The sequence below is a fragment of the Ornithodoros turicata genome, chromosome 8, assembly GCF_037126465.1.
Source record: "Ornithodoros turicata isolate Travis chromosome 8, ASM3712646v1, whole genome shotgun sequence".
NCBI lineage: Eukaryota > Metazoa > Arthropoda > Arachnida > Ixodida > Argasidae > Ornithodoros > Ornithodoros turicata.
Genome location: NC_088208.1, coordinates 27,017,828 through 27,041,680, shown reverse-complemented (window position 1 = coordinate 27,041,680; position 23,853 = coordinate 27,017,828). Strand labels below are relative to the sequence as shown.

At 45.4% G+C, this 23,853-nt stretch overlaps 3 protein-coding genes across 4 annotated transcripts; 2 read left to right on the top strand and 1 right to left on the bottom strand.

Moving 5' to 3' along the window:
• Nucleotides 1-851: 851 nt before the first annotated feature.
• On the top strand, nt 852-7,549 carry LOC135366804 (motile sperm domain-containing protein 1-like). The gene is made up of 6 exons (XM_064599726.1): nt 852-1,101; nt 1,872-2,060; nt 2,985-3,060; nt 3,584-3,846; nt 4,443-4,601; nt 7,325-7,549. Exons 2-6 carry the CDS (start codon nt 1,925-1,927, stop codon nt 7,354-7,356), a joined length of 666 nt encoding a protein of 221 aa, XP_064455796.1. The 5' UTR covers nt 852-1,101; nt 1,872-1,924; the 3' UTR covers nt 7,357-7,549.
• LOC135366803 (uncharacterized) lies at nt 7,472-12,718 on the bottom strand. Of its 2 annotated transcripts, none has more exons than XM_064599724.1 (5): nt 12,486-12,718; nt 12,407-12,422; nt 9,780-9,884; nt 8,377-8,608; nt 7,472-8,272 (listed from the first exon to the last, which is right to left on the bottom strand). In XM_064599724.1, exons 1-5 carry the CDS (start codon nt 12,519-12,521, stop codon nt 7,840-7,842), a joined length of 822 nt encoding a protein of 273 aa, XP_064455794.1. In that variant the 5' UTR covers nt 12,522-12,718; the 3' UTR covers nt 7,472-7,839. The 2 variants fall into 2 exon arrangements, with proteins under 2 accessions (XP_064455794.1, XP_064455795.1); XM_064599725.1 differs by having other exon boundaries at nt 8,377-8,590; nt 12,486-12,716.
• A 1,319-nt stretch (nt 12,719-14,037) lies between these two features.
• Nucleotides 14,038-14,799, top strand: LOC135367557 (uncharacterized). The gene has a single exon (XM_064600849.1). It carries the CDS (start codon nt 14,038-14,040, stop codon nt 14,797-14,799), a length of 762 nt encoding a protein of 253 aa, XP_064456919.1.
• Nucleotides 14,800-23,853: the final 9,054 nt, after the last annotated feature.

The window sequence follows — 23,853 nt, the reverse complement described above, 5'->3', positions numbered from 1 at the left end:
CTGCCGAGACGAGCAGCAGCAAAAGCAGACGACCGTAGGTTTCAGTGCAGACGACAGCTCTGACGTCACTACTCTTACCTACTCCCGTCTGATAGGGAGTGGAGCCAGTCGACCTCGGGTAGCTACTCTCGAGCACGACCTACTAGATTACCATGATGTGCGTACCCCTTCCCAGCGCCGCATTTTTGGAAGCTAGCGGTGGCGCTTCCCATCGTCCCAGTTATTGCTTCCTCAACTTCTACAATACTTTGTATTTCAGCTTACCTTAGTATTTCTGTACAAGCGGTGGACGTTCCACAGATGTTTCATTCTGAGGTTGATTATCATCATCATTCTACGCGTTTTCATATAAGCTATCGCTGTCGTCTACTACGGTAGTCGTACTGTAGTCGTACATACGCTTCTGCACGTCAAGAATTCAAATTTCCATCGTCCAATCGTGGCGTGCCGATGAGTAGCGCCCCTGGCGGATCGTGCGGACAGGCTCCTCATAGGTGTTTCTGAATGTGACATGGTCTTTATAACTTATAACTAGTAGGTCGTGCTCTCGAGTAGGCAACCCGCTTTTGGAACGGGTGTCGCGACGTCATCGAGTAGGTTTTGGAACGCTCTCGGGTCGACCCGGGTGAGTTCTGGAACGCAGCCTGGCATAGTTTGGCAACGACTTCTTCAGTTACTTTAAAGTACCGCATTTATCAACATAATAATGTACACAACTAATTTTAGTAAAACATCAGAATGTAAAAAATTGACGTAAAATTTCACAAGCACAACAACCAGAGATAAGGCCTTTCTGCCTTTCTACTTGTCCTTGAGACATACACCAAGGCATATACGGTTGCAGACTGCAATTTTTATTTTGTTTTCCTCTGCTATTTTAGGCTTTTTAAATATGTAATTCATTCTACATTTTTACCAGTTTCGTATTCGAATGTTGCACCTATGACGTCGTCATGACGTTTAGCAAGCAGCGCAAGCAGTCAGCTGTTTTTTGTTTGAAGTTGAGCGTCTGGGAAGTTTGCTGCCTGTGACCACATACAAAGCCAAAGTGGAATACGTAACAAGAACAGACATACATTCAAAAGGACTGTGATGAAATCTGTAAGCGCTTCATCAAATATTGTCTCTTAAGTTTGCGGCAGAGGCTCAAAACTTGAACGTACGTCATAGATGTGTATCCTTGTAGTAATAACTCGGATCCACATTCAGGGTCACATACGAAGCCTACTTTTAGTCCATTGCAGGGCAACATTTATAAAATTTAGAGAACATATGTAACAAACACTTAATGTCTGTGCTGGCCAAAGTTCAACTTTGATTCACATTGGTCCGAGTTGTGCAATTCTCATGAATGCTAGAAGGGTTAATACAAACCTATCATGATACACATTCTTCTAAAGTTTACCTTAGTCTGGAATTTGTCTGATTATGATGGGATAATGCTTCTGGCGAACAGAAACGTGGAAAACTTTTGGATACACGCTGCAGCGTTATGGGCGTCTTAGAAATATCTTTTGGCGCATTATATATGTTGTCAGGCACGTTTGAAATTTCTCTCCTGCATGTTCGGAGTCTGCATTGCGGAAAGTATTTGCAGTTTAGGTTGAGTCAGTTGCAGCCTGCTTTTTTTTTTTGTATCGAACGCACGTTTCTGATGCAAACACGCCATGCTGATGCAACTTCCATAAATAGCCCTTGAAAAGCTGTTCCATCATCATGACTGGCATTGAAAGAGGAACGCGCCGTTTATCAAACATACGGGTCGCCGTACTTCTTTCCTGTGACACATCCACGGTTGACAGGTGCAAAGCAGCTTATCTTGCGTGCTCACTGTTTTCCTCAAGAGTGTTCGCGCCTTTGCTCTCTGGCAGGAGGCACACGGTGTTCGCGTGGCCCTCGTGCTGGTTTGCGTGTGGACATCCTGATGTCAGCTCTGGGTGAGGGCCAGCTGCCTGTGTTTGTCTTCCCAAATGCCATCACCTTTTGCGCGGATGACCAGGCTACCCACAAGCAACTGCTCACTCTCTACAACCCGTATGACTTCCCCCTCACTTTCAGAGGTATGTAGGCTTTTGTTGAAACGACCTGTAGGGCTGCATGGGAAAGTATCACATGTCATGTGTAACAAAGGAAATCATGGAACATGACAATGAAAAAATGGCTAGGAAGCAAGCGAGCTGGTGAAGATGATGCGTAATGTAAAACCCTGAGACTAGGGAACACGAAAGGACTTCGTGTTTGTGTCTGTCCTTTCGTGTTCCCTAGTCTTGGGGTTTTACATTATGCATCATGGAACATGGCAGGGCATTGCCAGAGGGGGAAGCTGAAGTTCAAAGGCCTTGTGCACGAAGAGCTTCCTGTGCACAGAAATATGGCGTAAAAGAACAACAACGGTGCTTCAGGCGGTGTGGAATGACTGCAGATGCATTTGAGAGCTTTCACCTACTGCATTAGGCCGTAGAATAACAGGTGCAGACATGTATTTTGTGTCAGAGAGGTAGTTACAGCACCAGTGAACGCACCCACTACTTAAAAGAACATCTGCAGTTTGCAAGCCTTGCAAAAAAAAAAAACGAAAAATAATGTGAATTTCATATCAAACCTAAACTGTTAAAACGTTTGGAGCACGGGCGTACCGAGAGGGGGAAAGGGGTGTGTGTGGACCCTCGCCCCCCCTAGCATCAAGGTCGCCTGTGGAAAGTGTGCACTCATTAGTCCTGGGTCGTCATATCGTAATTTTTCTGAGATGCCATTATAATGTCAACCTCAGAACACCTGCACCGCCCGCAGTGCTAGTCTCCAGGAAAACATCCTTGGAATGCCAATGATTTGAAGGATAGTGTCTAGAAAAATAGTTGTGGGCACTGCTACACCGATGTATTAGTTCAGGTTTCCTTGCACTCCAGAGTAAGGCATTTAAACGAAAAATAGCATTGACACCATAATGGCTCTCTTATAAACTGCGACGTCCTTTCTGGTTGCAGTATTATCCACGTGTCCACGGAAGTATGTGGTTGTTGATCCTGAGGGGACCATTAAATCGAGGTGTTGCGTCGACATGTAAGTACGTCGCCTAAGGTGTCTTTTACATGCTGCATACTTCCTCCAGAATAAAGAGTCAGAAAAACTGCATACAAAAAGTAAGACAAGTGCCTAAACATGACAGACACCGTAGCACTCAGTGTCGAGAACAGTCTGCTGTGTGCAGCGTCTTGTGCCCACGTGTCTGTCTTAGCTATCTGGGCTGCAATCTTGAACTTTCACGTAGCGACCATTATTGTTATATTTAAAGTTTACGCGCTCCAAAGGCGCTCTGGTAGGCTCGTGCAAGAGCTTGTGGTGAATCGCAGGGCAAAATAATGCGTTTAACGCGTATTATGGGATAATGACAAGTTGGAAGATCAGGCGCCAGTTTTACCAATTTGTAGCCTTAGAAGTACTTGACATCGCACCATATAACACTCTCTCTCTCTCCTTTCATAGGGAATAGTACGTAATGGCTTTAAAGTTAGGGGGCTTTCACAAGCATTGGTGCTGCTGAATATGTGGGGACCTGGAGCTGAACAGTGTCTTGTTCCTACAGCGTGATCCGACACAATGCTGTCAGTGCATCTCACTGTGGCGTCACAGACAAGTTCCGTATTCAGATTCAAGAACAAGGCCGCCGCCGCACTGTCTTGGGAAGACGAGATGTGCCCGCATTGCTCGTAGCCAGTGCGGCTGAGCTTGCGCCCTCCGCCGGTGGACAAGGAGTCGAAGGGACCGAGCATTTTGAGCAGCTACCCTCTCCGCAGCCTGGAAACTTGCCCTTACTTCACGCACAGCATTATGCACTGGATGCTAGAGGTAAATACCGAGATAACAAATACAAAAATGCAGGCCTGGCTGACGTTATCCCGAGATATGTGTCACTATAAAAGGCCTCTGGGCTCTTCTTTTCATACATGTCGTATAATCCAACTCACCCCATGCAGTTTATTGTGGAAAATGAAATTTATTATACATAGCTCAATATAATAATAGTTTAAGAGCGCTCGACACTCTTTTCTCAGTATACTGTGATCATTGCTCGGTGTCTGCTGCACCATCCTCAGTCTTAACACCATCACCAGGTTAATGGATTAAACTGCAGCTTTCATGTCTGTACGCTAACTTCAATGTGTCCCTAGTGCAGGGGCAACAAAATTATTTTTATGACCTGCCACTGTAAACTATAGCTACGAAGCAGATAACACGTGCAAGCGAAAATTTGGCCGTCATACAGTTCCTCCTGTAGCTCTCATCAAGATGAACGTCCCTTGCACATTTCTTGCGCTCTTTTGTTGCCACACGTGTGATGCAGGAGTCCCGGGGACGCTTTCTCGTGTTTAGATTTTCCTGCGCACATTTTTAAACGTTCTTGTTCCTGTTTGTATATATAAATGTGTACACTATGTGACCAGGTAGCCGATTAGCAACAAGCCACAACGTTACTGTTATGGCAGCAGCTGTGGCCTGCTTCGTGGCACTCATGCTACCCACGGATGGAGAGCGAAGCTCTTCTCTGCCTAAGTACCTCCACCTGACTGTCACCCAGAAAATGATTGCTGCATATATTCTTGGTCAGTACCACTTTATGTTTGTACAAGAGTCTGTGGAAAATGTGTAAGCTGTACCACTGAGCAACGTTGCAGACTTGCATCAGCTAAGCCTCACTGTCTTACGAAGCTCAGTAAAGTCAGTGCTTGTGCTCAAGTGCTCGCTTGGTCGTCTATTTCTGACTACTGAGCTGGGTAAACGTGCGTGTAGAACCTCGTGTTCCCAGGTCTTGCATTTTCGAAATCTGGGGGGGGTAAAAATGGGGTTTTATGTTAGCAGGTGCAAAACGTTGAAGTTGGGCGTTATCGCGTGAAAGAGCAGATTTTTGGGTGGCAGAGAAGCACAGGGAAAAGAAGAACGCAGGATGTGGCAAGGGGCAAAGCCAAGTACGATTAATTCAGTATTTTCCATCATCCAGTCACCATCCGATACAGGTGGTGGAGTTTGTGTTTACAGGTTTTACACAAAGTGACACGTTTAACCAGGTTTAACCCCAAAGACACAAGGCTCAAAAACGCAAGCATGTTGGATATTTACCATAGTGAGATTTCTGCGCTCAACAGTAAGGTTTAGGGTCACAGAGTGCTATGCAGCATGGAAAATAATTTGAGAAACTGTATCTTTATCTCAAGGAGCCCCATAGGGGCCCATGCAATGTGGTCTGGCAAAGCTAGTCTTCATGGGCAACACTGTTGTACTGAATGATGAAATTTTTGCGCTGCTCACTTCTTAAGGAACATGGAAGGCATCTCGAACGTATATTTTCTTGAACATACTGCCTTCAGGAACTCTCATGCTGGACATTTCCTTTGGGAAGCATGCATTTCCTGAGAAAATTAGAGTGCATGTGGAAGGTGCGATCTCTCCCAGCTTCTTCTGGCGTGTCTCGAAGCCAAATCATCTAGCACCTTTATCGGCTGATTGAATGTTCTGTGTGAGGTACCTCTTCCCATTCCAAAACAAAAGACTCCGTCGTTCCTCCTCCTCTGCCAGGTGCAGGGCGGGTGGCATCGAATACAATCACAAAAAAGGAAGGAAGGAAAAAAGAAAGAGCACACCTCGCTATTGGGTGCATGACAGCGTTTCTGACCCGAACCGACCTGGCCTGTGGGCTGTATGGTGCCGGGTGAAGCCTCCTTTTTGCACACCGGGTTTGGGCTCGAACCTTTGTAACCCCACTTTTTGCTCTCCACGGTCAACTTTTATAGTTCTCTTCACTGGGCTGGGTTGGGCCGGGTAGCTTAGAAATTGCTCGGGGGTCATGCCGGGCATGGGACGGGAAACATAGAAATTAATCTGACTTGGGCCAGGTATTGAGTCGCTGGGCCAGGGTGGGTAAATCAAAGTAAGGCCGGGCTGAGGCCTAAGATTGCGGCCTGTGCAGCACTCTTGTACTTTTTATCAGGGAAGGATGATGGACGTATTTTGGTTACCGTTTCCATTTTGGATACTGCTATATTTTTGTTTCCGTTATCCGTTTCTGATACCGGCCTTTCGATTTCGTTTCCGTGATCCGTTTCCGATACTGTTTTAGAGCTGCGGGATGATAGCCTGCCCGGTTCTATCAGCACCCTGTTTTGCACAAGTGTTGCTTCGGTTTCACGCGTACACAATACACAAGTAATTCTACGTCGTTTGGATGCGCACAACTTGCAAGGTAAAAAAAAAAAGTAGGAAGATGTCATCAGTCACTCGGAATCCAGGAACTCAAGACGGGCATAACCTTAATCTAATGTCGCATTCATAAGTGGACACTATCAGTAGTAAATAATACTGCCATGGCCACGGTGAAATGTAAAAAAAATACAAAATAAGTAACTAAAAATCGTAGTGCCTCCTCCTCGTGCTATGGTGGAGTATGGTGTTGATGTGGTGTGTTATGAGGACTGGGACGAGGTAAGCGATGGAGGCACTCTCGAGACCCAGTATTGCGCGCTCTCGTGTAGTATTTAGAGCATTACAGGCAATGGAGTCATCAAAACGAAAACAAAAAAAATAAAAGTCACTCAAATGTCATCGCACAACAGGAATAGCCATTACCCGAATTCAATACCGGACGACAAATTGGTTTCCGTCCCTGTTTCCGGTAATGGAGGACCGTGGTATGCGTTTCCGTTTCCATCTCCAATTTCGGTAATATACCGTTTCTGTTTCTGTTACCATTACCGTTACCCTTCCCTGCTTTTTATGCCGATATATACCCCAGGGCTTCCGATTACTACTTCTCCTCATCTATTCTTTTCTTTTTTTTTGTCATGTTATGGCATATAGCTCCTTGTGGAACAGAGCCTTTCAGATAACAAGTATGAACCTGGAGCATTCTGTCACATTGTGTAGGAAGGGGATATAAATAAAAACCCGGGGGCAACATTGGCTCACGACGTAATGTCGGCGAAGTCCGTGTTTCTCCGTGTAAATTTTCAGAGTTTGAGACAAGATGCAGCTGCATCACCCCTTTCCCATCATTATCAGACACTAATTGATTGGGAAGCAGACAAACTCATGACTCATACTTTCATCACGCTTGAGTCCCCACCTATCCTCTACCCAACTTTGTTGGCGGTCGAGTCCCGTGAAAACATGCCTTGCAAGGCTGAATACCAGGCACCCTGCATGGTCTCATGCATGAAAGGGTGAGCACAATGCTCAGGCACTTCGATGCCACCTGGTTTGATATCATAATCAATGTGTGTGGTTTCCACTGTAGATATGCACATGTAAAGTAGGTACATTATGTAAATTTCAGGACTTGTGACGATGGTCATCTTCAGGGCCTGAGTGACTCAAGGCTCTTGTCATTCCTTTCTACAGGAGAGTTCTGCAAGAGAGGGAATGATACATTTTCCTCAACTCATTTGTTTGTATTGTGTTTGTTTGTCCCTCTTGTAAAGAGTTTTGTTTTATGCACGCTGCATTTTTATTGTCTTGTAAATTATTTTTTAGGAATTTTAATAAAAGTCGTTTTGATACACAGTACAAAATCTGTATTATTCTTACAGCCGAACTCATTTACAAAGTTTAGGACACACCTGTGGTGTATATTGAATGCTTACCTCACTTCGAGGATTTGGAGGAAATGTTTATGGGCACAAATAGCAGGGCAATCTGCAGTTCCAAGTCAAAATCATTTTGACCTGAGCACATAACTACGAATCTTGATATCCAAAACGAAATATTCTTATATTTCCCTCGTCGCTTATGAGGGACGTTGTCCCGTCGTGAACATCCTTCTCACACATTTACGATGCTACGGCCTCTAAATTAACTCATTTGCATTCCCCATAACTTATTGGACAGCAATAGATACGAATATACTCCGTGAGAGCAGGGCCTGGGGTCCAGATTCTTCAGGTACCATTGCAGGTTTCCGAAACCAGAATTGAGTAGCGCAGTTTCTAAAGTCTCCTTCGTTGCCGGCCGCATGGTCACATTGCTGGCCGTGCGGCCGAGGACACCGACGAGTATGAGAAGTCCTCCTATTGGGAGAAGGAAGTTGACCCTTCGAATGACGGCAGCATAGGAATCTGCGTCACTGCAGAAAGTCTCCAGGGTGCGGGTCATGAGGAGGACGACGTCAAACGCCGACGCCCCATGACACTTTGGTAGGACGTATGGGTGGTGGAAGCTGCTCTGGAGGACACCGCGCACCGCTTTGCGCAGGCGCGTTGTGATAAAGTTGACGCCTATGGTTTCCCTGAAAGAAACGAATACCTTCGTGTTTGGACGCCATTCTTTTCCAGGACAAGCTTCTCTGTGGCGCTGTAAAGCACCGCGGTTGCGTGTGAGATTTGTACATACGGAAGTTCTTCGACTTTCGCCACCATGGCAAGAAAGGGATCATGATCCAGACAGCCGGGGTCCCCGTCGAGCCAAGAGCAAAGGGCTCTACGGTTCTCCTCAATTGGGTCAGCAAGGTAAACGGATTCCAGGAAGCCGCTCAGAACAGCTGCATGGTGGACCATAGGCCCACAGCACAGGTCTACCCCGATGATCGCCTTGCGCGAAAGCCAAGCTGAAGCAGGTGAATGACCTGTGATCCACTGTTAGACGTGCACTGAGGTAAATCAGCTCAACTGGAACTCTAGACGCATTCTCTTCGCTATACTGCAGCAGCATCTTGTTTGTGCGTTATTATCCACATGGGACCAATTCCTGTCAGTTTTGTCCTCTCATCCTGTCTGGCCCCGCTTGCACGAACGTGAAGGAGATTCCTCAGTGGTGTCACAAGCACCGTTGAGTTGAGGACAGCAGCGCGTCCCCGAAGCGCACTACCGAGGCTATACTGAGGACACCACTGCGGAATTTCCTCAATGTCATGTATACCAGTCACTCACACAAGCATAAGGTGCAGTTAGAGTTTTGAAATTGAATGACAGTAGCTTGTTAAGCATGTAATACAAAACACACATTTTAGTGTAAAGATGGTTATATTTGACAGGAACGTCTGCAGTAAGTTCAATAGGCACGCATTTTTTATGGCAACATGACGTGCCTTTTTGTTTGCCCTTTACGCTCGATCTTCTAGCTCGGTCGCCTCCCTAACCTAGCACCCCTTCTGGTTGCACCGCGAGAGTCCAACATAGGGTAGTTTCACTGCTCATCCACACTACATGCGTTAAAACCACAGAATGTCAATAAGATTCGCACGGACCAACCAAGAGGTGTTCTACCCAACTGACTTTTAGCCCAGACTGATGACTTCCGCGAAAAGCACTATCGCGTATGTGGTCTAGGTCCAGCTTACATAGCAGTGCACGTTAGCATGACGGACACAATGACGTTATTGAGCTTAATTTGTGCAACAATGGGCTACCACGTATGACGTATATGAAAACGTGGTCAAACCTGAAGGGAAGTAGCGCGATGCAGCGGGACAGCTGTCTGCGCAGCTCACCAGTTCCCTCTTTCCTGTATTGCCCGCGAAGCGACCACATTGGTCACTCTCTCACATGAGCTCTCTTGCGAGTGGATAGAGACTTAGTCACGTGGCTCCTCCAAACTTTACACTCTTGCCCTCGTAGCGCACAGGGGGGTTCAATGCGCGATCATTGCGAAACCGGACCGATATTCGACAAGGACTACGGCTGCTGCACAACCATGAGAAACCAGGAGGCAATACAGCAGGAGGTGGAACCTGAGCTCACACCACACGATCAAGGGAAGCCATGGCTCGGATAGGTCATGGAGAACGTTGTACTGACCTTTATGCATGGCTACATGGAGGCAATACACCCACTTCCAGATAACGGGCTTGTGTATAACAGCGTGCTCATAGAAAAGAGCCGGGATATGCTGACTCTCCGATCGGCTGTAGTTTAGTAACGCTCCCACAGTGCACGGATGGGCGTAGATTTAGCAGGAGTACGGTAAGGTCATTGTTGCCAGACGACACTTGTGAATACGGACGTCCAGTGCATGTTACGAAATAATATCGGCTTTATGTCATTGTTGCCAGACGACACGCGTGAATACGGACCATACGGACATTAAAAGCAGGCTACGAAATGAATATCTGCTTTTGAAAGGCAGAACAGGGTTATTAGAAGAGTTAAAGCTCCTAGGGCCAACTGTGATGTAAAACAGAAAACTGCTTGCCAAGCAAGAACTTTACTATGAGACATAGGCGTATTTTGAGCGTAGATTTCTGGAATACAGCATTTAATATTGAAATATGCACAAAAATACTGGAAATCGTTAGCAGAGGCACAAATGAATAAGAGGAAAAGTGATGTTTTACATGGGGAGTCTTAACAACAAAGGTCACATTCTGTACGTTATTCTACGTTGAATGTTCACGCATCACAAATGTCACGTCAAATTACACGTCAATATATGAAATACGTTAGGCCTACAATATCCGTTGTGACCAGGTCAGCTGAATACGTATTCCATGTGCGAAGAGAGCCCACATATATACTATATGCATCCGTCGTGACTGAGGTTAGGTTAGATCAGCTGAATACATATTCCATGTGTCGAGACGGCCCATGTAGACTGTGCATCCGTCGTGACTGAGGTTAGGTTAGTTCTGGCGAATACGTATTCTATGTGTCGAGAGGGCCCATATATACTGTGCATCCGTCGTGACTGAGGTTAGGTTAGGTCTGGTGAATACGTATTCCATGTGTCGAGAGAGCCCATATATACTGTGCATCCGTCGTGACTGAGGTTAGGTTAGGTCTGGCGAATACGTATTCCATGTGTCGAGAGGGCCCATATATACTGTGCATCCGTCGTGACTGAGGTTAGGTTAGGTCTGGCGAATACGTATTCCATGTGTCGAGAGGGCCCATATATACTGTGCATCCGTCGTGACTGAGGTTAGGTTAGGTCTGGCGAATACGTATTCCATGTGTCGAGAGGGCCCATATATACTGTGCATCCGTCGTGACTGAGGTTAGGTTAGGTCTGGCCAATACGTATTCCATGTGTCGAGAGGGCCCATATATACTGTGCATCCGTCGTGACTGAGGTTAGGTTAGGTCTGGCGAATACGTATTCCATGTGTCGAGAGAGCCCATATATACTGTGCATCCGTCGTGACTGAGGTTAGGTTAGGTCTGGCGAATACGTATTCCATGTGTCGAGAGGGCCCATGTATACTGTGCATCTGTCGTGACTGAGGTTAGGTTAGGTCTGGCGCATACATATTCCATGCGTCGAGAGGGCCCATGTAGACTGTGTATCCGTCGTGACTGAGGTTAGGTTAGGTCTGGCGAATACGTATTCCATGTGTCGAGAGAGCCCATATATACTGTGCATCCGTCGTGACTGAGGTTAGGTTAGGTCTGGCGAATACGTATTCCATGTGTCGAGAGGGCCCATATATACTGTGCATCCGTCGTGACTGAGGTTAGGTTAGGTCTGGCGAATACGTATTCCATGTGTCGAGAGAGCCCATATATACTGTGCATCCGTCGTGACTGAGGTTAGGTTAGGTCTGGCGAATACGTATTCCATGTGTCGAGAGGGCCCATATATACTGTGCATCTGTCGTGGCTGAGGTTAGGTTAGGTCTGGCGAATACGTATTCCATGTGTCGAGAGGGCCCATATATACTGTGCATCCGTCGTGACTGAGGTTAGGTTAGGTCTGGCGAATACGTATTCCATGTGTCGAGAGGGCCCATGTAGACTGCGCATCCGTCGTGACTGAGGTTAGGTTAGATCAGCTGAATACATATTCCATGTGTCGAGAGGGCCCATGTAGACTGTGCATCCGTCGTGACTGAGGTTGGGTTACATCAGGGGAATATGTATCTCCGAGAGGGCTCTATTCATGATTGAGGGATTCATGAGGGCTTGTCATGATTCGGCACCAAACACTGCGAGTGTATCCAGTCGTTTGTGTGTCCTTCAGGATGTGGCCCAACTTGAACAAGTTCGTGTTTGTGGTTTTGGAATCACGCACTTGCGAAGTGTCGTGCTTGCGGTGTTCTGCGACATCGCGAGATTGGTGTTTCATCACGGTTTCTGCCTAATGTTATGCGTTATTTGTAATAAATTTACGTTTTAGTTACATGAAAAAGGTTGAAAAGTCAAAGAATTGAGTTTTATACTTTTGTGTTTGTGTCATATTTTGGTTGCATTGTGATGGTGGCGCTGAAGTAGTGGGATGGGGGTTGGAGATAGATCGCGGTAATTATCCGTTGTCGAAAGAGGTAATTTCGTATCAAAATTCACAAATTTTGCAAATCGGTAACAATTTTTGGCCTGTAAAATAGTAAAATTGCATGTAGAGACCGGACGCATATCGGTTTTCCGTGTTTTTCATGATTTTTGTCTTCGTAGAAGCCGCGGTATCGTTACTAAACTATATCCCTCCGATCTTTCATCGTCAACTTCCTGCAAGCGGAAAACCGGTGTGCAATCGAGCAAACGCTTCCAGAACCACACACACGCACACACCTTCCTGCAGCAATCAAAGCAGCTAAAAAGATCCATTTCGAATTTCACTTCATCATATGTACAAGCAATTACTCGTGTCCTGCGACTGGTACAGAGGTTGTCAATTCCAAAGTGACGGCACTGTTTGCATTGAATTTTGTTAAAGACACGTTGCCAAATTTGAAGCGAAGGACATTATATTGCAGCCACCTGCGTAATAATGTTTGTGGCAACGCGCGACCTTCGTGACGGCGCGAGCTCGGCCCTCGCGCTATGTTCATTCCTGCTGTTGCCATCGGCAAGTACAGCGCAAATACGCCTTTCCACCCTCAATAATCTTCTTGCTAAAGCATCCCATCAGTTCCTCGTCGTCGGCGACCTCAACTCCCATCGCACCACGTGGGGCCTCAAGACTGACGCATGCGGTAGGGGGCTTTGGAACTGGATCTGCCTGCGTAATCTCTCGGTAGCGAACGACGGCTCCCCAACGTTCCTACGTGGGACGACGCGATCCGTGCTCGACCTCACTCTGTGCTCTCCTTCAATACGAGTGTCATCGTGGAAAACGCTTGACTGGGGCTCGAACAGGGACCATCTCCCTATTTTCTTTGAAGTTCCGACCGTTGACAAACAGGCCATCTCGATCCGCTCTCACTGTAACCGCTCCCTGCAGCAAAGGAGTCTCGCCCTTCTTGACGAATGTGTTGGACTACCCGTCGTGGACCGCGCTTCCAGAGCTACCGATGCACTCTCGCGCTCAATATCGACGGCTACGTTTCATATTGAGAAGCACTCGTCGTCAAATTGTGCGCCGTGGTCGTCCGAGGAATGCACTAGAGCTTACCGTCGCCGCAAGGCCGCCTGGAAGCAGGTTCTCTGAAACATGTCCCATGCAAACTGGAAGAACTACCAGTTCCTCAAGGCCGTCTTCAGGCGTACCATCTCCGCCGCCCCTTTTATATAATGGCCACAACTCCTTCCTTTCCCACACGAAGCGCAGGAAGACCTTGCACAAGCACGTCGCTTACATTCGGAGATCATTCTCTATCGCCTTATGCAATGAACCTTCTGTCGCTCCTGACGACGTTGCGAAAGCCAGACTTGAAGCTGTTGCCAAAGGTCTCGTCCTACGCTTCCTGAATGCGCGGTTCCTCGTGGCCCTCCCCTTCCCCAAGCGTCGCCATCTGGCTTCTTCCCTGAGCCTAAGAGGAGCTCTACCCTAAGAGGAGCTCGGTGCTGTCGTGCGCTCCCTACCTAGATCTGCACCAGGTCCGAATGGCGTCACCGGCGCAATGGTGAAGTCTTTGTTGGCGTCTCACCCTCATGAACTTTTAAATATCGTGAACGTACCCGTGGAGCACGTATGGATCCCCGATGTCTGGAAAGTTGCGAGAGTGCAGTCATCAAGAAAGTCCCCTCGAGGCGCCTGGAGATAGACAACGTCCGCCCAATTGCACTGACCTTTGCAAGACCATAGAGCGCATTTCGCACCGCCGGCTCGGTTCTTACTTGGGAGGCCTCATCTGTACTCAATGATAGCCAGATTGGGTTCCGCCCTCGTTGCTCTGTCTGGATGGCACACGTGAATCTTGAAAGCCAGAACCGCCAGGCGCGCGAGACCGGAAATATATCTGCCCTGGTTGCACTGGATGTTGCTAAGGGTTATGACAGCGTGGAGCACAGCGTCCTTCTCCACATAATGGCTTCCGTGCGCGTCCCACCCTGCATCATCTCCTGGGTCGACAGCCTCCTTACTGGGAGGTGGATCTTCTGTTCCGATGGGCGCTTTACCTCCTCGCAGCAAGCTCAACACAGAGGCGTGCACCAAGGCTCCGTCGTGTCACTCTTGCTTTTTAATATCCTGATGAGCTCTCTGCCCATAGACCAGGACATCCTCACCATAACCTACGCTGATGACCTAGCCTTCTTTGCCTCTTCCCCGTCGCTGCTACTGCTATATGAGAAGCTGCAAGCGTGTCTAAACGCACTTACCGCCTGGATGCGCTCCGTTCACCTCTCGCTGAACGTTCAGAAGTGTGCGGTGCTCCTTTTCACCCCCACTAGTTGCCCTTCGAGCCCTGTGACCATCGACCTCAAGGTTGCTCCCGAGTCCATCCGCCAGACGAACCTGCTGAAATATCTCTATGTCTGGTATGAAGAATATTTTGACTGGGCCCACCATCCTGAAGTCGTCAGCCTGAAAGCTGCGAAGGCATGCAGCATTCTCCGTCGCTGCTCCAGCACCCGTATCGGGATGCGCAGAAACGCCCTCCTGTTTGTTTTCAAGGGCTACATCCGCCCTGTCCGGCTACGTTCTTTTCTCCCACCTCCCTGATTACCGCCTCAGCAGGCTCTTCATCGAGAGAATGGCACTACGTCTTTGTTTGGACCTCCCAAAATACCTCCATACCAAGCACTATACTGCGAAGCACGCATCCTTTCATTCCTCTGAAATCACGTCTTCGTGTCTTGACAGTTAACACTTTCCCTCTCCCTGTGCCAGAGTCATCTGTCTTTGAGACACAATGAAGCCCTCAGGGACATACGTTACTGCAGCTGGGCAGGCAGTGGTGCAAATCAAACACCCCACTTCTGGTCTTCGCTGAGCTTTTGCTGAAACCTTTGGGTGTATCGCGGACGGACGTCCCTCCGCCTTGCTGCCCCATCTTCTGCCCATCAGTTGAGGATGTCTTTCAATCCGGCATCAGTTTCGCCGACCGCAACAAGCTTGAGGTCCTCCTTGCTCGTCACATTGACCGCTTCCCCGAACACCTGGTGGTAGCAACTGACGCGTCCGCCTCTGGTCAGCGCGGGCCTCGTTTTCCCCTGTATCGATGGTCACTTCCCCATCCGCCTCCCTGACTACACCCCAGTCCTTGAGAGCGAATTGAATGTTCTGGTTCTGCGTGCCGTTCACTTCCCTCCAGATACGACCGCCTGTCATCTACATGGCAGCCCGACTGCTGCCCCTCGCGCGCCACATAGAGGTGTTCTTAACGCGCGTCCGGTGCCTAGCCCTCCCCCTAAACTCCCCCCTGGGCTGGCGTCCACGATTCGCCATTGTGCTCACACTGTGGACTGGACGAAACAGTGGAACACTTCCTTCTTCTCTGTCGCCTCTACGATCGTCTTCGTCAAAACTACCTGGTTCGCCCTCTGACAAGCCAAGGCGCTCCCTTGTGCCTAGGCTCTGTTCTATCGTTCGGGGCTTCGCGTGCGGGAAGGTGAATTTGGGCTGTAGCATCTAGTGTGGCTGCCTTCATGACTTATAGTCAGCGCTTTTGAGCTGCGTTTTGCTTCACAGCTCTTTCCCTCGAATCCTACACCTAGCGTTGGACCGACACACCTCATTCTCCTTAGTAGGGCTAGTTAGTTGCTAATAGCTATAGCTAGTGGTGAGGAAACTCCACGCCTACGCTCTCCATCTGGTCCTGGTCAATCGCCCTTAGTGGATAACGGCGACAGCTCCGAGGACGAACAAGAACTACTACGTTTCTGCATGTTGTACCGCCGTCCAGTCTTTGGGCGCTACAAATGGTGACCCGGACGTGATCACTTACCGCAAGTATCGACGGCGCTACTTCTGCATGAAATGGCGGCACCTCCGGCAGCAACACCAGTTCCGCCACCCTCGCCTCGGAACACACGCCTGGAGTCATCACAGGTGATGCATAACCTCACTTGGCCACTCAGCCTGTTTCCGCTGTAACGGTCAAACTTCCTCCCTTATGGGCGGCAGACCCTGCACTTTGGTTCGCACATGCTGAGGCTCAATTCGGAATTCGAGGAACTGCGGCGCAGATCACGAAATACTATATACCACTTCTGCGCACCAGCCATCTGACTCCGCTGAGGTTCGTGACCTCCATCGCCCAGCCACAAGTCACCATATGAGAAATTAAAGGCAAAGCTCATTCGACGCATGTAAGCATCAGAACGGAAAAGGTCTTCTTTCTGCAGAAATTTTGGTCTCAAATTATAAAGCTCCGTTTCTGCTGAGTATGCGCAATTGAAGCTCGATTTGAGCACTTCAATTTTTTGTCAAAAAATGAAAAAGCAAGCTCTTGGGATGTTTTAAGGCAAAAAATTGAAGGTCCTTTTTCCGCACTTGGTCTGAAATTAAAGCTCAGTTTCTGCTGATGTTAGGCTCCGACGGAGCACAGGGCTGTCATCTGGCAACTTTGTTGCCCTTGGCGTCTTCCGGGGGGGGGGGGGGGGGGGAGTGGAGCTCACTCCGTAAGCGATGGAGACACTCTTCTGCTGTAGTTCCGAGTCACACAGGCTCCGCCTCATGGCGTGCGTCATATGTCACGTGAGGGGGGAAAGAGAGCAAGGGATGGGTGGGAATGTCGAGAAGACCAAAGACTGGGAGGTCAGATTGATATATGTGCCCGGCGCAGAACTGTTTTTCAAGTAGGGCAAATTATGCGATTTCTTTGGGAAAAGGAATTAAGAGCGGTTACATGTACGCAGTCCGTCAGAATGAGAACAGGATAAACATTCACTTAAATGTTCCAGCATTTCATGAACTATTACTGGCGACGTTGGTTGTGTACCGCCGTCGGGGGCGTATTGCTCATTATGGCTTCTCGAATTCAGCATCATTTATTCGATGCACGGCTATTTTCACATTTTATTTCACAAAGTAGTATAGATTATCTATGTGTAACTTTTTTACGTGTTTCCTCTCATATTAACCTCTGCGAAGTAGGGTAGGGTCCTGTGGCAATCAGCGGTAAACATTCCATGTCGTCATAACTTCTCTATCATTTATTATTGTTGTATACGTGCTTCCGAATTTCTAGAGAAACTCTTTCATTAAATAGGATACATACTATATATATATATTGCTCTCAGTCTATTCTGTTGCTATTTTCTTTTATTTTATGTTTCCAGCGATTCGAGCACACACTTGAATCACACATCACATCACAGGCGCAACTGCTTGCTCACACGTGTCGCACTTAGTCTAAATTGTATTATGCTGCAGTTATCCGGGTGTTGAGGTGACGTGACAGAAGACGAAAGTTCAGGGAGTTCAGAACAGTCCTCTGGCGATTTGTAGTTGTTGATCGCAAAATTTTCCGAAGTTCAGCAGCAGGCACTTGTGTTGCTGTTCGGCAAACCCTGATTCCTATATTGCGTTTTCTCCCCCCTTTTTTTCTTTGGTCTAATAAATATACCCCCCCTCTCCGCGCACACACACACCCCATCCTGCCTGCGAAGAAAGGACTAGTGAACGAGTTACTCTTCTTCTTGCAATCTGGAATGATATGCTTGGTTTAACAAACGAACCAATACTTTACTTAACGTATGAATTATTTTGAGTGACAGATACCCAGCGGTGTCGCCGATCGGCGTCCCTACTTTGGCCGGGGCAGCGCCACCGTCGTGTATTACGGCTCTGGCCCGGGGAAGCGGTGAAACTTCAGACACTTCCCGGTTTCGCTCGAGAAGAAGAACCACCTGAATGCACTCAGTATAGCGAACCTCTGTCGCTTTTACAGAAACTCATCTCACACGTGAAACGCATTTACCTTATAAAGCTACGAGCACATGTCGACATACCCCATCTCTCCGCAGCTAGAAGAATCCCCAGCTGCCAGCACGCGGGCGAAAGCGACCTTCTCACGTGACTCGAACTACTGCCGAAAAGAGTCTCCCACCTGATACGACTACGAAGTGCATGAGGCAGCAACAAATCAGCTATATATAGGGTAACATAGCTAAACATTATCAGCTACGATGTCAGCTAAAATATAAGCTAAGACTCCTGCGTGCGAAGGGTGCTCTAAGATGAATGTCGACACAGTTCTCTGTGAAGTCGGTCCAGGACTGGCACTGCCCGCCTGATACCACTACGAAGTGAAGCAGTAACAAATCAGCTAAACATAGGGTAGCATTATCAGCTAAGGGTAAACATTATCAGCCAAGATATTAGCTAAAATATCGGCTAAGTTATCAGTTAAAATATTAGCTAAACTGTCAGCTAAATATCAGCTAAAATACCAGCTAAAATATCTGCTAAATATCAGCTAAGATATCAGCTAAAATATAAGCTAAACCATCAGTTACGATATCAGTTAAAATGTCAGCTAAGGTATCAGCTAAAATATCAGCTCAGATAGCTAGATATCACGTAAGGTATCACCTAACACATCAGCTTAAATATCAGCTAATAGGTTACCTGAAATGTCAGCTAAAATATCAGGTAAGATATCAGCTAAATTATTAGCTAAATCAGTTAAAATATCAGCTAAATATCAGATAAAGTATCAGTTAAATATAAGCTAAGATATCAGCTAAATTATTAGCTAAAATATCAGTTAAAATATCAGCTAAGACTCCTGCATGCGAAGGGGGCTCTAAGATAAATGTCAACACAGCTCTGTGTGAAGTCGGTCTAGGACTCACGATCCCCTGTGCGGTAGTCGTGGCATTGCCCGCCTGATGCCACCACGATGTGAGGGAGTAACAAATCAGCTAAACATAGGGTAGCAATATAGGGTAAACATTATCAGCTGAGATATTAGCTAAAATATCAGTTAAATATAAGCTAAGATATCAGCTAAATATCAGTTAAATATAAGCTAAGATATCAGCTAAATATCAGTTAAATATAAGCTAAGATATCAGCTAAATATCAGATAAAGTATCAGTTAAAATATCAGTTAGATATCACCTAAGACTACTGCGTGCGAAGGGGGCTCTAAGATAAATGTCAACACAGTTCTGTGTGAAGTCGGTCTAGGACGCACGATCCCCTGTGCGGTAGTTGTGGCATTGCCCGCGTGATACCACTACGAAGTGAGGGAGTAACAAATCAGCTAAACATAGGGTAGCATTATAGGGTAAACATTATCAGCTGAGATATTAGTTAAAAGATCAGTTAAATATAAGCTAAGATATCAGCTAAATATCAGCTAAGACTCCTGCGTGCGAAGGAGGCTCTAAGATAAGTGTCAACACAGTTCTGTGTGAAGTCGGTCTAGGACGCACGATCCCCTGTGCGGTAGTTGTGGCATTGCCCGCATGATACCACTACGAAGTGAGGGAGTAACAAATCAGCTAAACATAGGGTAACATTATAGGGTAAACATTATCGACTGAGATATTAGCTAAAATATCAGCTAAATATAAGCTAAAATATCAGCTAAGTTATCAGTTAAAATATTAGCTAAACTGTCAGCTAAATATCAGCTAAGATATCAGCTAAAATGTCAGCTCAGATATCAGATAGATATCACCTAAGGTATCACCTAACATATCAGCTTAAATATCAGCTAATATGTCACCTGAAATGTCAGCTAAAATATCAGGTAAGATATGAGCTAAAATATCAGTTAAAATATCAGCTAAAACATCAGCTAAAACGTCAGCTAAAATACCATTTGAAATCTCATCTAAAACATCAGCTAAGATATCAGCTAAATTATTAGCTAAAATATCAGTTAAAATATCAGCTAAGACTCCTGCATGCGAAGGGGGCTCTAAGATAAATGTCAACACAGCTCTGTGTGAAGTCGGTCTAGGACGCACGATCCCCTGTGCGGTAGCTGTGGCATTGCCCGCATGATACCACTATGAAGTGAGGGAGTAACAAATCAGCTAAACATAGGGTAGCAATATAGGGTAAACATTATCAACTGAGATATTAGCTAAGATATCAGCTAAATTATCAGTTAAAATATCAGCTAAATATCAGATAAAGTGTCAGTTAAAATATCAGCTAAGACTCCTGCATGCGAAGGGGGCCCTAAGATAAATGTCAACACAGCTCTGTGTGAAGTCGGTCTAGGACGCACGATCCCCTGTGCGGTAGTTGGGGCATTGCCCGCATGATACCACTACGAAGTGAGGGAGTAACAAATCAGCTAAACATAGGGTAAACATTATCAACTGAGATATTAGCTAAAATATCAGCTAAGATATCAGCTAAAACATCAGCTAAGATATCAGTTAAAATATTAGCTAAAATGTCAGCTAAGCTATCAGCTAAGATATAAGCTAAAACATCAGCTACGATATCAGTTAAAATGTCAGCTCAGATATCAGCTATATATCACCTAAGGTATCACCTAACATATCAGCTTAAATATCAGCTAATATGTCACCTGAAATGTCAGCTAAAATATCAGGTAAGATATCAGCTAAATTATTAGCTAAAATATCAGTTAAAATATCAGCTAAATATCAGATAAAGTATCAGTTAAAATATCAGCTAAGACTCCTGCATGCGAAGGGGGCTCTAAGATAAATGTCAACACAGCTCTGTGTGAAGTCGGTCTAGGACGCACGATCCCCTGTGCGGTAGTTGTGGCATTGCCCGCCTGATACCACTACGAAGTGAGGGAGTAACAAATCAGCTAAACATAGGGTAGCAATATAGGGTAAACATTATCAGCTGAGATATTAGCTAAAATATCAGTTAAATATAAGCTAATATATCAGCTAAATATCAGTTAAATATAAGCTAAGATATCAGCTAAATATCAGTTAAATATAAGCTAAGATATCAGCTAAATATCAGATAAAGTATCAGTTAAAATATCAGTTAGATATCACCTAAGACTCCTGCGTGCGAAGGGGGCTCTAAGATAAGTGTCAACACAGTTCTGTGTGAAGTCGGTCTAGGACGCACGATCCCCTGTGCGGTAGTTGTGGCATTGCCCGCATGATACCACTACGAAGTGAGGGAGTAACAAATCAGCTAAACATAGGGTAAACATTATCAACTGAGATATTAGCTAAAATATCAGCTAAATATAAGCTAAGATATCAGCTAAGTTATCAGTTAAAATATTAGCTAAACTGTCAGCTAAATATCAGCTAAGATATCAGCTAAAATATCAGCTCAGATATCAGCTAGATATCACCTAAGGTATCACCTAACATATCAGCTTAAATATCAGCTAATATGTCACCTGAAATGTCAGCTAAAATATCAGGTAAGATATCAGCTAAAATATCAGTTAAAATATCAGCTAAAACATCAGCTAAAACGTCAGCTAAAATACCATTTGAAATCTCATCTAAAACATCAGCTAAGATATCAGCTAAATTATTAGCTAAAATATCAGCTAAGACTCCTGCATGCGAAGGGGGCTCTAAGATAAATGTCAACACAGCTCTGTGTGAAGTCGGTCTAGGACGCACGATCCCCTGTGCGGTAGTTGTGGCATTGCCCGCATGATACCACTATGAAGTGAGGGAGTAACAAATCAGCTAAACATAGGGTAGCAATATAGGGTAAACATTATCAACTGATATATTAGCTAAGATATCAGCTAAAATATCAGTTATATATCAACTAGAACATCAGCTAAAAATCAGCTAATTATTAGCTAACACATCAGCTAAGATACCAGCTAAGATATCAGCTAAAATGTCAGCTAATATATAAGCTAAAATGTCAGCTAATATATAAGCTAAATATCAAATCAGGGAAGACATATCAGCTAAAATATCAGTTAAAATATCACCTAAAATGTCAGCTAAAATATTAGCTCAGATATCAGTTCAAATATCAGCTAAAATTTAGCTAAGATCAGTTAGAATATCAGCTAATATGTCAGATAAAATATAAGCTAAAATATCATTTAAAATATGAGCTAAAATTTCAGCTAAGGTATCACCTAAAATGTCAGCTAAACTATAAGCTAAATAGCAGAAATCAGGGAAGAAATATCAGTTAAAATATCAGCTAAAATATTAGCTAAGATATCAGTTAAAATATCATGTAAAATATCAGCAAAATGTCAGCTAAAGTATAGTATCTAAAAACAGCCCAAGTACCGGGGGTAGACATTTATTAAAATACGGTGGCGTAAAGTAAGTAAAAGTACGTTAAGGTACAGTAGCTCTTTCAATTTTTGCCCCTTCGTAATTACGGCGTCACTGTAGACGGATGCCTGAAGGTATGATAACACACTATATAGTATATACTATACGAAAAAGTAAAAAAGCTCCTTCATCTCACATCAGTTTCGTCCGTGCGACTACGCAAGAAATTGTCAAAGTTGCGCTACAAACGTCCTCGGAGGCGTTTTGCCGATTTTTTTTTCGAAATTTTTTCGGGCTTTCCCATTTACTTTAATTGTCTTAAGCAAATCCTCACCACCCATTCTGCGAGTGAAAAAAATTGATTTCAGAAGAAAGCAGCCGTAGGATCCAGCGCGCCAAATTTGGAAAAGCTGGAACTGCGATAACTATCTTTTCCGATAAGGAAAAACACATATTTTTTCTCGAAGGAAATAAAAATGTCACCGGCGCCCCTCGGTCGGTTATAAATGAACTACCCATATACAGAATCCTAGAGGCACCTTCTTTTCTAAGGTCTTCTTATCTTTTGGCCAAAAGTAAAAAAAAAAAGGTAAGCCTAACCTCTTGGGATTTTTTCAGGCCAAAAATCGAAAGTCCTCTTTCTGGGCAAATTTTGGGCTCAAATTAAAGCGCAGTTCCTGCTGAGTATCCATGCGAAATTCTAGCTCGATTTGAGCACTTTTATTTTTTGGATGGAAAAAAAGGTAAGCCTATTTTCAGGCCAAAAATCGAAAGTCCTCTTTCTGGGCAAATTCTGGGCTCAAATTAAAGCGCAGTTCCTGCTGAGTATCCATGCGAAATTCTAGCTCGATTTGAGCACTTTTATTTTTTGGATGGAAAAAAAGGTAAGCCTAACCCCTTGGGGTTTTTTCAGGCCAAAAATCGAAAGTCCTCTTTCTGGGCAAATTCTGGGCTCAAATTAAAGCGCAGTTCCTGCTGAGTATCCATGCGAAATTCTAGCTCGATTTGAGCACTTTTATTTTTTGGATGGAAAAAAAGGTAAGCCTATGGGGTTTTTTCAGGCCAAAAATCGAAAGTCCTCTTTCTGGGCAAATTCTGGGCTCAAATTAAAGCGCAGTTCCTGCTGAGTATCCATGCGAAATTCTAGCTCGATTTGAGCACTTTTATTTTTTGGATGGAAAAAAAGGTAAGCCTATGGGGTTTTTTCAGGCCAAAAATCGAAAGTCCTCTTTCTGGGCAAATTCTGGGCTCAAATTAAAGCGCAGTTCCTGCTGAGTATCCATGCGAAATTTTAGCTCGATTTGAGCACTTTTATTTTTTGGATGGAAAAAAAGGTAAGCCTAACCCCTTGGGGTTTTTTCAGGCCAAAAATCGAAAGTCCTCTTTCTGGGCAAATTCTGGGCTCAAATTAAAGCGCAGTTCCTGCTGAGTATCCATGCGAAATTCTAGCTCGATTTGAGCACTTTTATTTTTTGGATGGAAAAAAAGGTAAGCCCCCTTGGGGTTTTTTCAGGCCAAAAATCGAAAGTCCTCTTTCTGGGCAAATTTTGGGCTCAAATTAAAGCGCAGTTCCTGCTGAGTATCCATGCGAAATTTTAGCTCGATT